We start from the raw sequence: 17726 nt of genomic DNA, 5'->3' as shown, positions 1-17726 counted from the left end.
GCCTGGGCAAGAGAGTGAGACTCCATCTCAAAAAAAAAAAAAAAAAAAAAGAAAAAAGAAAAACAAATAGACATGCATGAAGATCATGTAGCTACAAGCAGAGAATGGGAATAATTGATTCTCAGGTTCAGGTAAAGTGGCATCAATCTTACAGGCTTGACAATACAAAACTTTCACCGAACAACTGTGTACTACAGTTGCTCTACTGTTTCACAAATCATTTCTCCATCCCATATCTGGCTATAAGCCAGGGAGAAAAAATGATGGATAACTATTGGGAGCACTTATGTTAAGAATCCTTTGCTTCACTCATGATAGATCACCTTGAAAAAAATGTAGAGATCAGAAAGCTCTACAAATATTAGTATTAATTATAGCTTTTATGTTTTAGTACCTGATGTTATTTTAAATACTTATTTCATTACTTCAAAAATGTTGAAAAAATATCTCAACAAATATATTTTTAAAAATCTTTAATGTGGCCTACAAGATGCTGCATGATCCTTCTTTGTCTACCTCTCCATTCACTTTTCTAGCCACTCCTCTCCACTTCCCCATTTGCTCCAACTTCCTTCAGCTGTTTGAGGCCTTTGAGCATTTTATTCCCTCTGTCTACAAGATTTTCCTCTCTTTCCACTCCCTACTCCGCAATATCACTTAAATAATTTTAAATATTATCTTAAGTATCATTTACTTAAGAAAAACTGCCTAACTCCCTGGTTTAAACTCCTATTGTTTTCTGCAGTGTTCAACACCATGATAACGATTTACCAAAGAGGTCCCAAATTAGTAGCCTACTGGCTATAATAAACTATTTGATTAAGGCTTATAGTTTCAAAAATCTAAGCCACTGTTTATAATGGAAAGATTATACATAAATATTACAGTAATCCTATTTAATTTATATTTATCCCTAGATGACAGTAAAAAACTATTGACTGAAAACCCAGATTGTTTCCCATTTATATACTTAAACATCTCTAAAATACTTTAAAAACTTTGGATATAAATGTAGTATACCTAAATTTACTTGGCAGCACTTTTGCTTTATTAAGATAAGTACTGAATAATGGAAAAGTTATAGTAGTCAACTGTCCACTCATCTGATGGTGATATCGAACCACAACACTGATATCTGCTTTCTTTGCTTTGGTTAAGCATTTTATGAAAATATAACTGCTGCTTAGATGAATATGAACATTTGTTCTAGCTAAAACTTCACAATTATACTGTATCTCTGACTAAAATAAGTTTTACTTCAAGTAAACTCGAAGCCTTATTGTTTTAAGAGACCAAATAAATTCTCTCAAATTCTATGCTACATAAAATATAAGTGTGAAAATAAAATCAGAGGTCACCAGATTCTTGTCCTACTTACCCAACTACACGCAGAACACATTCAATCTAAACATATGAAGAACTTTTTTTTTTTTTTTTTTTTTTTTTTTTTGAGACAGAGTCTTGCTCGTCGCCCAGGCTGGAGTGCAGTGGCGCCATGTCGGCTCACTGCAAGCTCCGCCTCCCAGGTTCATGCCATTCTCCTGCCTCAGCCTCCCGAGTAGCTGGGACTACAGGCGCCTGCCATCACGCCTGGCTAATTTTTTGTATTTTTAGTAGAGACAGAGTTTCACCATGTTAGCCAGGTTGGTATGAAGAACTTTTAAGTACATCCAAAATTTTCTTACATAGTCAGCTCTCTCTATATCTGTGGGTTCTGCATCCATGGATTTAACCAATTGCTCAGTGAACATATTTGGGGAATAAAAATGAATGTCTGTGTCTGTACTGAGCATGACGTTTTTTCTTGTCATTATTCCCTAAACAATACAGTATAACAACTATTTACATAGCATTTCCATTGTATTAGGCATTAAAAGTTATTGCGAGATGATCTGAAGTATAAAGGTGGATGTGCATAGGTTACATGCAAAGGGACTTGAGCATTTATGGATTGCAGTTTCTGTGGGGGGTCCTGAAACCAATCCCCCATCGATTCTGGGGGATGACTGAACTTGTATTTCACTGTATATCTTGCTATAAAATGAGAATAGTATTATTCATATATACTTTTAACAGATAGAATGCTCATCAGTTAAAAATATCAAATTTGTGCCTACTGTGAACATTTGAACTTATTTATTTGAAGTTTATACTATTACTAATAAATAATATTTTGTTCAGGAATGAGGTAGCAATGTAAATGGGAAGGAAGAAGACACAGATAAGCTAGGCAGCTTTGAAAATATGTGGAAAATGTCATTCCTGTTCATCCAGTTAAGTGCTTTAAAAGGACCTATCATCAGTGCATTGAGATGTTAGGAGCAGGGATGCTGGGACTGAATTTAAGACTTATTAATAGAAGATGAAATATCTTGGGTCTTTGCATGTAGGATAACCTATTTATAAACAAAACAGATTATTTCATGGAAAGATGAATTTGCAGTAAGAGCAATTAAGCAAAGAAACCCAGTTGTACCAGCTGACACTACATCAACTAAATAGATTTCGTTCCTATTTGAATAGCATGCTCTGAACAACATGAGTGTTTAATAAGGTTTGACAGATGTTATGATACAGCGACTGGAAAGGATAAAATTACCAGAATTTCATTTTTAAGGCCTAAAACAAGCAAGGTAACATCTCTTGAATGATCATTAGTAGAATACTGTATAAATCCTTTCAGTTCTGAATTAATCGAGAAACTTTATTCTAATCTTGTACCATCTGTAAAGTAAACCCAAAGCAGGCAATTTTAAAGACATAGCATAATTTTTCCTATGGAATTAAGATAGAAATATGTCAGTCGACCGTAAAATACACAGTTGCATGTGTTTTTTTAATAGACAAGGAGAGTTGCCACTAATCTCCCTATAAAGTAAAAAAAACAGATGCTTCACCAGTGTATAACAGGAGCATTTATGTATCGAATTGGAAAGGCAATAAATTTGCTTGATTTGAAAATGTACAATCAGCATTCCCAATATATGTATTTTTAGAACTGGCCAGAAAATGTATTTTAATCAATCATCTTATGTTTACTTTGGCAAGCTGGAAATGACAAGAAATCATCTGCAAAATATAAACAGTATTCCTAGTTTGCGAAACTAGCTTATTTATTACTGTTCAAAACAAAAAAATAGGTAACTTGATTTTCATAAAGAATTTCCTGTTAAAAAATTTGACCTAAACTATTTATTCATATAAGAAATAACTCACTTTAATTAAAATTTGATAAGTCAGAAAGCTGATGATAATAGTTTCAATTTTGAGGGAAGGGGGAATAAAAAGTTTTAAATAAATCCAAGGTATTTTTCTTATTATTTTCCCACAAATGATAATAAATTTCAACAGAGAGATGGTAAAGTACCAAGTACAGATCATCCATTAAACATAAAAATGAGGGCTGGCAGTGGGTTTCTTATTTTTCTTGAGAGTAATTACTAAAGACATAATCTTAAGGGACCTTCCTTTTGTTTTTTATTTGGTTTTCTGGCAAATTTGATTCTGGGATAATTTTAAGTGTGTTTATTATCAGCAGTAACTTGGGCCTGCCTGAAAATATGGAGAACAGCACAAGGGATGCAGTCAATAAAGTACTGTGAATTTTTTTCACCTAAAAAAACCGAAGTTTCTGCAAAAATACAGATTTAGTTACATCCTAGGTAACGACATTAATTTCATCTTTTTAACCATAGCATCAAAGCTTAAACCATAGTTATCCATATTTCTACATTTAAGCATTCAACTCCTAGGTTTACAAACTCCTTATACTTGTGAATACTCTATATAGCTTAACATATTCTCCTGCATTGCATGACATAAATGATTTGTCCTCCCAAGAGGGTGGTATTTCCTTCTGTCAAACCGTTAAATTGGTAGCAAGCAGCTTTGGCTAGGAGGCAACAAAGTTTCGTGAATTGTATCTTTGTATAAACATAGATTCTTAAACACCTTCCCAAGTGGCCTTTCTATACTTTCCATCACTGAAGATAAACAGCCCCTGTCCTAAGCAAAAGAGCAAATATGATATTGTCCCCGACTTCCTGGCATTTTACCCATTTAGTAGCATTACCAAGATGGAAGTAAATCACAGTGAACTGGTATGACCCAGATTTGTATTTACAATGCTGGGTCAGCAGAAGAGGCAGTATATGAGAGAAAGAATCCAGAGAGGATGATGAGGCCCAAAGAGAAGAGATGCTGAAGGCCTGGATGGTTATTTTTGCCAATGGCTTAAGAATGTGTCATTATTTCATAGTCAAATTTCATTTAATGGTTCCATTTATTTAGATCTATACCTGGTAAATCGGAGAAGAGAAGAATACACTCATTAAAGCCATTAGCCAATAGCCGGTCCCGCAGCTGCTGAAGAATTGCTACTCCAATACAGAATGGGAAAGAGGAATTCCCAAGTAGTAAGGTATCCCAAAGGTGGAAAATTTTGTGTAGTGGAAATACATCTGTAAAACGATAAAAATACAAATAAATTTAAAAACCAGAATAATAACAATTAAAACATGAACAACTTACTTTACTAGTTCTATAATTATTACCTTATGGTCAAAAGTATTACTTAAGAGCTAATACTACCAAACTCTTTTTATGAAATGTTTATTTGGCTTTGCAAATTTATAGCTTTTTAAGGCATCTTAAAAAATTGATAGACTGGCCAAACAGATAATATTTTTAACTCTATTAACCATTCATAATATTTCTTCCCAGAACTTTCCAGTTATATTATTCTCACAGATTTATTTATCTAGATGAACTTTAGTGTTGTTTTAGGTACAGTAAAATGACATATCTATTACATTCTCTAAACAGCTGTTTTAATAAATTCCCACCAAAAACCCTATGAGCAACTTTCTATTTTTTGTAACTTCCTTTTTCTTATTAACAATACTGTGTATATCTTCCAGGCCAGTGCATAAAGATCTACTTCAAATATTATTACAGTTACCATGTAAACCATATTTTATTAGTAAGGATGTCCACTTTATTAATATTTGTAGCAAATTAAAGTATTACACAGTCACATAATCTGCTTAATTTCTAGAGAAATCCTAGTTTAAAAAATAAAAGTTATTGAAGAATCTCTGAAAATTAAGCCTGATTTGGTTGTAATAGTTGCCCTTATAAACTTTATGTAAATATTATAGTTAATTTTTTTCAAAGGGGGGCAGAGTTTGTACAAATATCATGAAATGTACAATAGGTTTTTATTTTATAGAATTCTCACTTTCATATTCAGGGATCAGAACAACTGAAATTCTTTTCTACCTAACTATTATGTTAGAAACACATAAAAATACTTACTAAATCTGCTCAATGTTATTGTAAATATAAAATATGGGGAGGCATCGGGCTGTCCTTTTGCTAATACAACATCAAAAAAACCGGGGGAAGTCATACTTACGAGTAAACATGGTAAGAAACCAAGGGATGGCATAGAGCTATGAGTGGAAAAAGGGGTACAGGGAATGGATAAAAAGGAAATAAAAGAGATAATTAGAATGATTACCAATAAACTAAATGGTAAATGTAAGTTCTATGTTTTGGTCTACTTTATTGTTTAAAATAAAAGAGAATGTGGTGTTAAGTTTAGCCTAAAGCTGCCTCCTTAAATGTTTTAATTTCGGCCTAAAGATTTCTCCATACATAGTGAACCATAATCTAACTGGATGTGTAAACAGATTGTAGCAAATGCTGAGCTGTAACCAATCTAGCTGTTTCTGTACCTCACTTTTGTTTTCTGTATGTCACTTTTCTTTTTCTGTCCACAAATCTTCCACCATGTGGCTATGCTGGAGTGTCTGAACCTCTTCTGGCTTGGGGGCTGCCAATTTATGAATTGGTCTTTCCTCAATTAAACTCTGTTAAATTTGTCAAAGGTTTTTCTTTTAATATAGGTAATTACAGTTATTACAAATACTCTATTATATAATGATACTATCCACATTACAAATGTAGATGACTCTTGCCAAAGATTATTCACAGAATGTCTTTATTTCACCAAAGGACAGACTCAAGACCATGGCTAATCCAAATGCAATGCTGGTATACTAATTTCAGGAGTATATTTTACTTTTCAGGTTTGTACAGAATATTTCTGAGATTTTAAAGATCCTTGTGTTAGTTAATTGACTGCATCAGGGGATACCTAGGTATCTGGTTAAATGTTGTGTGTGTGTGTGTGTGTGTGTGTGTGTGTGTGATGGTGTTTCCTGATAAGATCAGCATTTGAATCAGCGGACTCAGTAATCTGTCCTCTCCAGTGTGGGTAGGTATCATCTAATCAACTGAGAGCCTGAACAAAACAAAGGTAGAGGAAGGAGGAATGTGCCTCTTCTTTTCTACCTCACTGCTTGAGCCGGAACATTTCATCTAATCTTCCTCCGCCTTTAGACTGGGATTTGTATCACCAGCTTCCTGGTTTTCAGACCTTTGGAATCAGAATTACAAAGGCCTCTAGACTCTCAATTATACCACTGGCTTTCCTGGGTGTCCAGCTTGCAAACAGCCTATTGTGGGATATCTCAGCCTCCATAAATGTGTGAGCCAATTACTCATAATAAATCTCCTCTATCTATGTTTATATATCTCCTATTGGTTCTGTTTCTCTAGAGAACCCTAATACAGTCCTCATAAATTTTGAGGTACTCTTAATTGTATTTTTAAGAATTAGATACTTTTTAAATGTTCAAAATGTCTCAATAAAAGGTGTTATGAAGCATGTGCTTTTTGTTACCACTTTCTCAATTAACAGGATGCTTCATAACAGACTAAAAGTAATAAGATCTAATATTACCATTATTAATTTGACAAATTTATTCTCCTGTTTACTACCTAGAAATATATACATACATACACACATATATAGCTATATATAGTATATATCGTTCTATATACATATATATAAACGTAAGCATTTTTAAATTTTAGAAGGTTTTGAAAGTGACAAATCATTCTTAATTCATAAAAGTACAGTAAAAATCTCCTTTGTCAACAGCAAGTATCAAAAATCAACAATAATTTACAGAAAAACCTGAAAAAGCACTAATTTTATTTCACTTTATGAGTTAATACAGGCTGCTATTAAAGACTTCTTTACTACCTACAGGGTTAGTTTAAATAAATATTATTTCAGCACCTAGCAATTATGAATTTATGAGTAAAGGTACATATTGTCTTTGCATTTCACTCAATTGAGTATTTATACTACCAAGATGCCAGTCAAGAACTTTATAAGTATATGAAAATCTAAGTACTACATGTGAAATAAAACCCACTCATCTCCACCATATCATCATTTTTTATAGGTTGATATTTAGATACATTTTTCTAGGGACAATATAAATGGAAAAAGGAAAAAGTACAAAGGTATATGACTTCACTGTAATGAGTAAGGATTGTAGAAAACAATAAAATATAAATTGCTCATTTTAATTTAAATTAAAAAATAAAGTCAGCAAAATTAGTTTCATTGCTATTATTCAACATCTCTTTTAAATACACGACTCAATATTACCTTCTCCCCTTTTGATGAAAGCTAATTGTCATTAAGAATCTTCTTCAAATTATTTCAGCAACTAGCTAACAGTGCCTTTCTCCCAAACTAGTCTTTGTAATTAGCTTCATCAAGATCTATGGAAGAATTCTGCTTCTGACCAAGGTGGCATTAACAGGAACCAGATTTACCTCCTGAACTGAAACACCTAAAAATCAGACCAAATATATAAAACAACAATTTGTACATCTTAGATATCAGGCAGCAGAGAGTGGTACCTGAGAGAGGAGAAACAAATGAAATGAACCCTAAAATTGCCCAATTTACTGCATGCAAAGAAGTTCCAGGCCACTGACAGGGAGGAAGAACCCAGAAAGAGCTTGGTGGTTGTCCTGAGCTGAATAAGCAAAGTAGGAAATCTGGGGAGATCAAGGTGGCTATAATCTTCAGGAGAGAGTCCTGGAAGATTCTGCCAGACAGAGAGATGCATAGAGCAAGCTCCAGAAGTCTGCTGAAGGTTCCCCTCAAATCTTTGCTAATTACTGAAGAGAGTGTGTATATATATGTACGTGTGTGTGTGTTTTTGTGTGTATACACAGAAAACATATATCTGATTGTGTGTGTGTGTGTGTGTGTGTGTGTGTGTGTATATATATATATATAAAAAATACAAAGTGGGGCAGAAACCACTTCAAATGATCAGAGTGAAAAAATACCAAGCTCATAAAATGCCAAGAATAGTTCATTTTTTCACTAACCAGAATGAAAACAACAACAAAACAAAACAAAACAAAAAAACACCCACAACTGTTATAAACAAGGCATTAGGGAGAGTAGTCAGAAGAGCATTGCTTTAGTAATGGAGGAAAATTATGCTCCAAAACCAAGCTGCTCTGGCCCCATTTAATAAACCTTAAAAGCAAGCCTTGAAAGGATCAAATTGTTTCAGTGTAACTTAACTGCACCCAACCACACTCATGGTCGCCCCCAAACTGCCTCTTTTTTCTACCAACACCATTATCATAGTCACTTAGGTAGAAAAATCTTAGGTATAAAAGTAAGTCTGATAGATACTATTTTTACAAGGTCTCTTCAGTCTTCTGTTTCTATCCATTCATACTGAACTAATCTTATTTTGGTTCTCATTCTTCTTTCATGCACTACTGCAAATGTTTCATAGTTGTTCAGTTTCTACCTGATCCAATATTTCTTTTGGCCAAATTGATTTTTCTAAATATGCAACTGTGATGACATCATTCCCCTGCTCCACCACATCAATATGTTCCCACTGTATACCAAATTAAGTACAATTTTGTACTCATGCATTTAAGGCCACTGTGAATTAGTGAAAATGCCAAGGACTTGGAGTCAGAAAACATACAACTGAGTTTTGACTCTGATGATTACTGGATACCATGCCTTGGTCAAGTCAGTTAACCTCTGTGAACCCCAGATCTTCGTTTTTGAAATAGGAAAACTAGTGTCTGTCTTAACTATGTCATAGAGATGGTGTGATGTGGAAATAATATATGTGAAAATACTTTGTAAACAGTAACAACCTGCAAATTTAAAGTAGTATTATTATTAATATCAGTATAAGAAATGGTATCAGACTAAATTTCTTTGCACCTTACCACTTCCCTACACATGTTCTACTTCCTGCGAAGGCAGATTTACTATGATCTGAACACACTACTTTCCTAACGATGCACTTTGCATTTTCTTCTTTGAATGTTCTTTCCTGATCATTTCCATCAATCAAAGCTCTACAAGATTTTTCCAAGCCTGCCTCAAATGCCACTTGTTCTGTGAAAACTTTTTTTGTATATTTTTGATACCTATTCCACTATGCTTTGTATCATATATAATACAGTTGTATTATATATAATTATGGTAATCATTTTTATAATTACCTATCACAACATACTTGTACTATACTTAATTCTGGGTATATTCATTCACTCTTTCATTCACTCATGCTTGCTTTTGTTCATTTATTCAATATGAAATGCTTTGTGCTAAATGCCATGTGTCCTACTCTAGCAGAAGAGTCAGACATATGAACAGATACCTAAAATGCTTTGCTATTAAGTGCGACAATACAAGTTCTGGTATAAGATAATGGCAGCAAAGTTACAGGAGCTTATGGCCTTTCCTAACATATTCTCTGCAGGAGAATGATAGGATTCTTGTGAGTAAATGTTATTTTACTCAGTTATTCATTAATTCAATATTTACTAAGTGCCTAATACATGCCAGATCTGTGTTAGGTGATAGGCTATAGCAGTGAACAAAGCATAGTTCCAGGCTATAGGGAACTTAAAATAAGAGCAGTAGATATTCATTAAATAGTCTCTCAACCCACTCCAATCAAGTTCTTGCCTCCACCTCACCACTGAAACTGTTCTTACCTTGGTCATCAATAATTTCTATGTCAGTAATCTAATGGCCAATTCTCAGTTGCAATCTTTCTTTACCAATCAGCAGGATTTGACATAGTTGACTATTCTCACTTCTTCAGAACACTTTTTTCCCTCCACTTGGCTTCCAAAAGACCGCACTCGCCTAGTTTTGTTCTTATCTTTCTGACTGCTCCTTATCCATCTCCTCTGTTGGTTCCTCTTCCTCTCTCTGACTCTCAACCTGGAGTGTCCCAGGTTCAGTTCTTAGATATATTTTCTTTTCTATTTTTCTCCAAATAACTGTGTAGTTTGAGGACCCTCATATTTCAGCTCCATCCCTGAACCTCTCCTACAAATTCTGAAACTGTATATCCAAATGCCTGTTATCTCCACTTGCATGTCTAACAGATATACATATCCTAAAACAAGCTCCTGAGACTTGCTTCAAAATCTATACCTCCAAGTTATTTCCAAATCTCAGTTAGAAGCAACTCTACCCCCTTTCAATTGCTCAGGTACTTGACTCCTCTCTTCCTCACACACTGTATATTTGTCACCAGTAGTCCTGCTGGCTCTACCTTCAAAAGATATGCAGCATATAAAAACTTCCCACTACTTCTACTGCTAATATCTTGATTCAAGCCAACATTATCTCTTGCCTAGACTATTGCAATAGTCCACGACTAGTTTCCTAGATTCCATTCTTGTCCATCCTTGGATTTCTCTCAGCATAGCAGCCAGAATGACCTTGTTAAAATGTTTACATGAGACATCACTCCTCTGCTCAAAAGCATCAGTGGCTTTCCAGCTCTAACAATAAAAGCCAAAGTCCTAATGATGATCAACAAAACTATGTAATATGGCCCTCTATTACCTATTTGACCTTATCTTCTTGTTCACTGTGCTCTAGTCACAATGGTCTGCTGGCTGCTCCTCCACATCTCTGATATGCTTTCACATCAGGGCTGTAGCAACTGCTGCTGCTTTTGCTTGGGTTGCTCTTTCCTTTACTTTCTTAAAGCATTTACTCATAAGTCAACTTTTCTGTGAGGTTTTCTTGGCTACCTTATTTCAAAATTCATGACCAGGGGCAGTGGCTCACTCCCACAATCCCAGCACTTTGGGAGGCCGAAGTGGGAGGATTGCTTGAGCCAAGAATTCAAGACCAGCCTGGGTAACATAGGGAGAACGCATATCTACAAAAAATTTAAAAAGTAGATGGGTGTGGTAGTGCATGCCTGTGGTCCCAGCTACTTGGGAGGCTGAGGAGGGAGGATTACTTGAGCCCAGGAGGTTGAGACTGCAATGAGCCATAATCACACCACTGCACTCCAACCTAGGTGACAGAGCAAGACCCTGTCTCAGAAATAAATAAATAATGAAAATTCAATCTCTCCTTTACCTGAGCACATAACATCCATACCTCTGCTTTAGCTTTTTTTTTTTAAATTAGAACTTACCACTACCTACCATATAATATATTTATCTTCATTATTGACTATTTACTCTAGAATATGATGTCAGAGATTTTTGTCTATCTCTTATTTTACTGCTGATATATTATCCATGGCATAGAAAAATGTCTGGCACATAATAGGCACACAAATATTTGTTGAAAGGATCAAATATTTGTTGAATGAATGAAAAACACAATGAAGATCAATGAAGGTGATAAATTAAAAGATCCAAATAGTCATGAGATTATATACTTTCTTAAGAAGTTTTCAACAAATATGAAATAATGAGAAAATGAGTTAGTCCTTCCTTGCTTAATATTGGGGAAAAATCCTTCATATTAAATAGTAGGGTGTATTTTAAAAAATTAAACTTGAGATTTTGTTATATACCTATACTTTGACAATAATTATAAAAAATTATTTAAAATGAGCAAAACAAAGCTTATTCTAATGATATTTGAAAAGTAATAATTAGTTCAAGTTGAATAAATATCTTTAATATAACATATAACAGCTCCTAGTTGCTTAGCAGAACCAGTTATCTCTTACCAATTAAGGATAATTAAGATTAATAAATAAGTAATGTACTCTGTGAGATGGTAATGTCTATTATTTTTTCTTTCTATATTTCTCCCTTTTAAAATCTTGATATTTTCATCTTAAATAATTACTCAGGATATTGGCACAGCTTCATAATATTGCCTGATACAAAAAAGACATCAAGATACAATAATTTTGAATACCAGGCAGGTTTTAATTAAAAAGAAAAGCAATTTAATATTAGAGATATTATTAGCTATTTCCTGATTTAATAGAAAATGAAGTCCAATGAAAAGAAATCATACATACTCTAAGTATTTTCTCCAGATCATGAAATTATGTACAATTGATTTGGTGTAGTGCTATTCTACACTAAGTAAATACTGCCCCCTAGCAATATCAAGCAAGAGTAGTGATATTTAGCATTTCATGAGATCCTTCCATGTGGTCTGGTAATGTCAAATTTAGAACCATCAATAGGAAAAACAAAGGCAGGGGTATAATTTTCTTGATTTTGAAAAGCAGAAAATTATGTTTTACTACTACAAAGAGGAGTCCCTTTCTATTGATTTTCTTAATCCACATCCTTTATAAGCATACTATATTGTCTATCTTAAGTCAGAAGTATTTTCATATTTAAATTATTATATGCCTTCTCTGTAATATATATTGACCATGAGTTTAATGCTTTTGCAATGATTCCCTATATGTACATTAGGGAAACATACATACAGACGTTCCAGAAAAGAATGTGTGAAAATCTGCACTTTGCGACCTGATAAAGTTATCTCCTTGAAACTTTAGGATGATTGTGAAGATTAGTTAATGGATCTAGAACACCTGGCATTTAGTAAACTTAAATATAGGAGTTACAATGATCACCCAGAATCTTCAGTAATGGAAAAGTATTTTAACAAGCCAAAGTTCTGAGGTAACCTCATTAAGTCATATAACAAAAGATACACACTTTTTTTTTTTTTTTAATTAGGAGAGGTATGAGCAGAAAATAAAAAGAATAGACTTCTAGGCACTGTATAAAATATTTATCAGTAAGAATTATTTCATCAATATCAATTAATTCTCAACTATGCTTAAAAATACTAATAAGAAAACAGAAGAATGATGGAATCATCTACAAGGATAGTGCAGTATTAAAGTAAATCATCACTATTATGCCATCCTTCATTTTTCTTTTTGTGCTAGCCATAGTATTGCACCATCTTTCAAGAAGATATGAAAGATGTACAGAAACACCATCATTATAGATTTTTTGTTGTTTTTTACGTTTTCATTGAACACAGCTAAAGATTGAGAATTTTCCATTTTCCACCTTTATTATTAAAAAAGAAAAGAGGAAACTGTTTCATAACAGGGGAAAATGTTTTACAATTACTGGACTAATCAGAAGATGAATGCAAAAAGATAGCAACAGTTTAACTCAAGTCAAATGGTAAAATTAGTCACATAAGTGATATTGCAAATTGTGAGTGCTCAGATGACAATCTCTTAGGTGAATTTCCTCAAATACAGCTATCAGAGTAAACAATAAATAAGTCTGGAATTCTCATTCAGTCAGTCATTCAATGTGAAAGGCCCCACCACACAACATTTTGCAACGAGAAACCTGGACCATTTTACTTTGCTAAAAGGATATATGAAAGTAATATTTGATTTTTTATGATATTTGTGCACCAAAATTTTTGATACAGTTTAAGCAAATAAATGCTATACATGTATGTGTTTGCAATGTAATTATAAAGAAATAGATGATATAAATATAAATTAAATTTATTCTAATTTGTGTTCATAAATCTAAAAATGAAAATGTTTTCAAGTTATGGAATAAAAGACAGGTGTTCTTCAACAAAGTTATGAGCTCTGTCAATGTTTCATTTTGATGACTGTGTTTTAACCATGCAAGTGCAAGAAGAACCAGAAACCCGCTAGAACTTATGAGAGACATATTTGAAATACGGAATCAGTATTTACATGATGGATATCCTTCAGGCTCATGTATGACAGCTGAGCAATAAGTTAAAAGGACATATACACATATTTATTTTCACATATATATATGTATATATACTTTCAAAATAAGGAATATATGACTTAAAATTTTGGGTTTCTTGTCCCAGCCCTTACTAAATATTTTTTTTTTTTTTTTATACTTTAGGTTTTAGGGTACATGTGCACAATGTGCAGGTTTGTTACATATGTATCCATGTGCCATGTTGATTTCCTGCACCCATTAGGTCGTCATTTAGCATTAGGTATATCTCCTACAGTTTTTTACTGTGCTTTATTCCACTTCTGCAAAGTATTCAGAAAATGACTTAAACGTATAAAAATAATGTAAAAGATCCCTTGGACCCAAAAAGTAAATGGTTAATTTTTTCCCCCTATATAACAAAAATTATATTAGTTACATCTTTTATAAGTCATGATTTCCCTAAATAAAAAAAGAAACAAATAAAAAATAACTAACTGTATAAACATACCTTTTATTATTTATTCTTAGTTGGCTTACAATACTGAACTAAAGAACTATACACTGAAAACTTATAAAGAAAATCACTCAGATAATTTAATGGTTCTGAGATCTATATTATCATTTTTGGGAAAGATGAGCTATTATTCCAGAATACATTTCAATTATTTCATTGATTACTACAAAAAACTTTTCAAAATTTTCAAACATAATTCATTCTAATTTACTTTAAGTAAAAGAAAGACTATAAAACATGCTATGTAGCACTTTGTCGAGATAGAGAAGTACTTTAAAATCAAGCAATTAAAAAGATTAAAATTCAAAGTGGTAGAAAATCTCATCAATTCAGACAACCTTGAAAGTCTTTATTGTTATTAGTACCATACCTCCTCTGACAGAGTATTCATTAACTGATGTAGCAAAATAATATATCCATTATAGCTTGTAATATAATGTTCTTCTAAATATGAATCATGTTAATAAAAGAAATAATGCAACATGATCAAACTCTAGTAATATTAATTAAAGAACAATACCCCTTAACAATTACAGTGTGCCTGGAACTGTGTTGAACAGTTTATATGCATTCTCTAATTTAATCTCCATTATGAGGTAGAATTTATTATAATCTACATCAATGGTAAGAGGGTTGCAGGTGAAAAACTAAATCTAAAGCTAAAAAAAGATTATGTAATTAGTATATGGAATAGCCAGAATTTAGAACCCGGGGCCATTTGGCACAAGTCCTTAAGACCCTTCAGGATCCACCAATTCAAAGCTATTTTTATAATAATACTAAGATGATTTGCTCTTTTTACTAGATTGATATTTGTGCTAATGGTGCAAAGCCACTGGTGGATAAAACTGCTGGCATCTTAGCACAATTTAAGGCACAGGCACTGAAGTATAATAATGGTCATGTGAAGGAGTAAAAATTATTAAATTTATTAAATATCTCTTTTAAAATTTGTGAAATGAAATGGAAGTAAGTGTAAAGCAATTGTGCTATCTACTGAAGTACAAAGAGGTAAAGCACTTGGGTAATCATCTGTGAACTAATATTGATGGTTTTTGCAAGAAATACTATGTTTATTTGAAAGAATGACAGACAAACAATGATTTTTTTAAATGTACAAAGTGAAACAGTTACTTTAAGAAAAAATGAGAGCTTTTAGGCGAAGATTAAAATTTTGGAAAGCTAATATCTGCCACTGTGAAATTGGTAGTTTCCCAATACTTAATCACTTTTGGAAGAGACTTGTTGTGATATTAATAAATGTGATTTTAAAAATATTCTATAATGAAATGCTTCATAGTTGGAAGATCTGTGTAACTCAGCAAATCAATATTTTTCAAATGACAAATTCATGACACTACAAAATTATGTATGAGTAAAAGAGCCATTTAAATTGCAAGATAGAGTGAGGGATTTTAGTATAACAGAGTATGAGAAGTTCATTGACATGGTTTTAGACTGTACATAGCAACTAGCTTTAAGAAACAATGAGGCCAGGTGCGGTGGCTCATGCTTGTAATCCCAGCACTTTGGGAGGCCAAGGCAGGTGGATCACTTGAGGTCAGGAGATCAAGACCAGCCTGGCCAACATGGTGAAACCCTCCCTACTACAAAAAAAAAAAAAAAAAAAAAAAATTAGCCAGGCATGGTGGCGAATACCTGTAATCCCAGTTACTTGGGAGGCTGAGGCAGGAGAATCACTTGAACCCGGGAGGCAGAGGTTGCAGTGAGCCGAGATCACTGCACTTCCAGCCTGAGTGATGGAGTGAGACTCTGTCTCAAAAAAGAAAATAAAAACAAACAAAAAAAACACTGCTCTGAGAAGTTTAAGAAACTACCACTATCTGAGAAACTATTAACGTGTCTGTGTGAGGTCACATTTTCTTCATATAGTTAAACAAGTAAAAAGATTATAAAAATGTAAAAGATTACAAAAAGGTAAAACAATACCACTATTGCATTTTTGGGGAAAAATGTAACTATTTCTCAGAAAAATATGTTATTTTGGTTAACATGCAATGGTTTTGTTATTGTTATTTTTAAATGAATTATAAATACATAAATAAATATATTTTAAATCTCTATAAATATCGATAGCTATAACCCATGTAAAGAAAAACTCTTTGAAGTCCTCAATAATTTTTCAGAATATAAAGGGGTTCTGAGAGCAAAATGTTTTAGAACTGCTGCATTATGCCATACTTCCTTTCACCTGTTTCTGGACAGCATAAGGAATCATTAAATTAGAAACAGATGTGGGGGGTAATGCAAATGAGGATTTACTAAATTGGAAAACTTGCTAGATATTTAACTTGTGTGTATAGTTTTTTGGCTAGAAAGTACCAAAATGTCATTTTATCATCCCTGATACTATTAATAGCCACTTTGCTTTCTAAGATCTGGGCACTTTCTGAAAGGTAATCAAGCTTCACTATGAGAAAGAGACTTTACTAAGCCATTTGTATTCAAAGGCCTTAATGGATCCAATGCCAGTAGAATGGAGTTTGTACTAATGTTGGGGACATAGCAGCTACCAGACAAGAGGACACATCACAGGACTCTTCAGAGAGACTATAACAGGTTAGTAGGACTCTTATTATGAGATATTCTAAATAAGGTGGATATTCCTAGTTTTTCCTGTAAGTACATCTTGATAAAATCTGAAAAGCTCATTGTCAGTATTCTCTTTAGACTAAAATCTAAAATTTATTTACGTAACAATGACATAATGAAGGTAAAGAACAAATGAAGGAACAAATACATAAATATTTCTGAGCAGTTTAAATTCAGCTGAATATAAATTTTGAAAATGATTGTGATAAGCTTTTAAGTAGTATAAGCATCCTTTCAGATTGCAGTTAAATGTCAGTGGCTTTACCAGCATATCATGGAATTTGTTAGCTTTATCTTTACCTGTGACAGTAGGTTGAAAAGGCACATATAGTACTGATACACTCCTTATCATTTCTCTTAATGGTTACCTGACAACTCTTCATAATTTGCAAGCTGAATACTATTCACAGAATTTCAGGAAAACAGTTCCCTTAAGAATGAATCATACTTTCCTGATCTCATTTTAAATGAGGCCTACTATATTTTTAAAAGCAGAAACACATATCAAGACAAAAATGATAAATATCACCCTGTCCCCAATTTTATCAAATACACATTATTCACTCTATTTATATGTAAATCACATAACTACCATGAAATGTATAATCTAGGCATCACATCAGTGTACAATATTTCTAACTATTCAAGCTTTAGCAGTGCTGAGTATTCAGAGTTCCGTGACCCAGAGCAAAAGGAAAAAAGC

At 33.1% G+C, this 17726-nt stretch overlaps 1 protein-coding gene across 2 annotated transcripts in view; it reads right to left on the bottom strand.

Moving 5' to 3' along the window:
* Positions 1–17726, bottom strand: part of TBCK (TBC1 domain containing kinase) — a 271930-nt gene that overhangs the window by 153610 nt on the left and 100594 nt on the right. For both annotated transcript variants that reach the window (XM_032172492.2, XM_058432416.1), the window contains exons 21-22: positions 5417–5453; positions 4299–4460 (exon numbers count right to left, since the gene is read on the bottom strand). In XM_032172492.2, coding sequence (XP_032028383.1) covers positions 4299–4460; positions 5417–5453 — 199 coding nt within the window. The remainder of the gene's footprint in view (positions 1–4298; positions 4461–5416; positions 5454–17726) is intronic.

Source organism: Hylobates moloch, unplaced genomic scaffold (assembly GCF_009828535.3).
Source record: "Hylobates moloch isolate HMO894 unplaced genomic scaffold, HMol_V3 SCAFFOLD_2, whole genome shotgun sequence".
In the NCBI taxonomy this organism is placed as follows: Eukaryota; Metazoa; Chordata; class Mammalia; order Primates; family Hylobatidae; genus Hylobates; species Hylobates moloch.
Note: the sequence above shows the minus strand (reverse complement) of the source record. Positions and strands in the feature narration are given on the sequence as shown.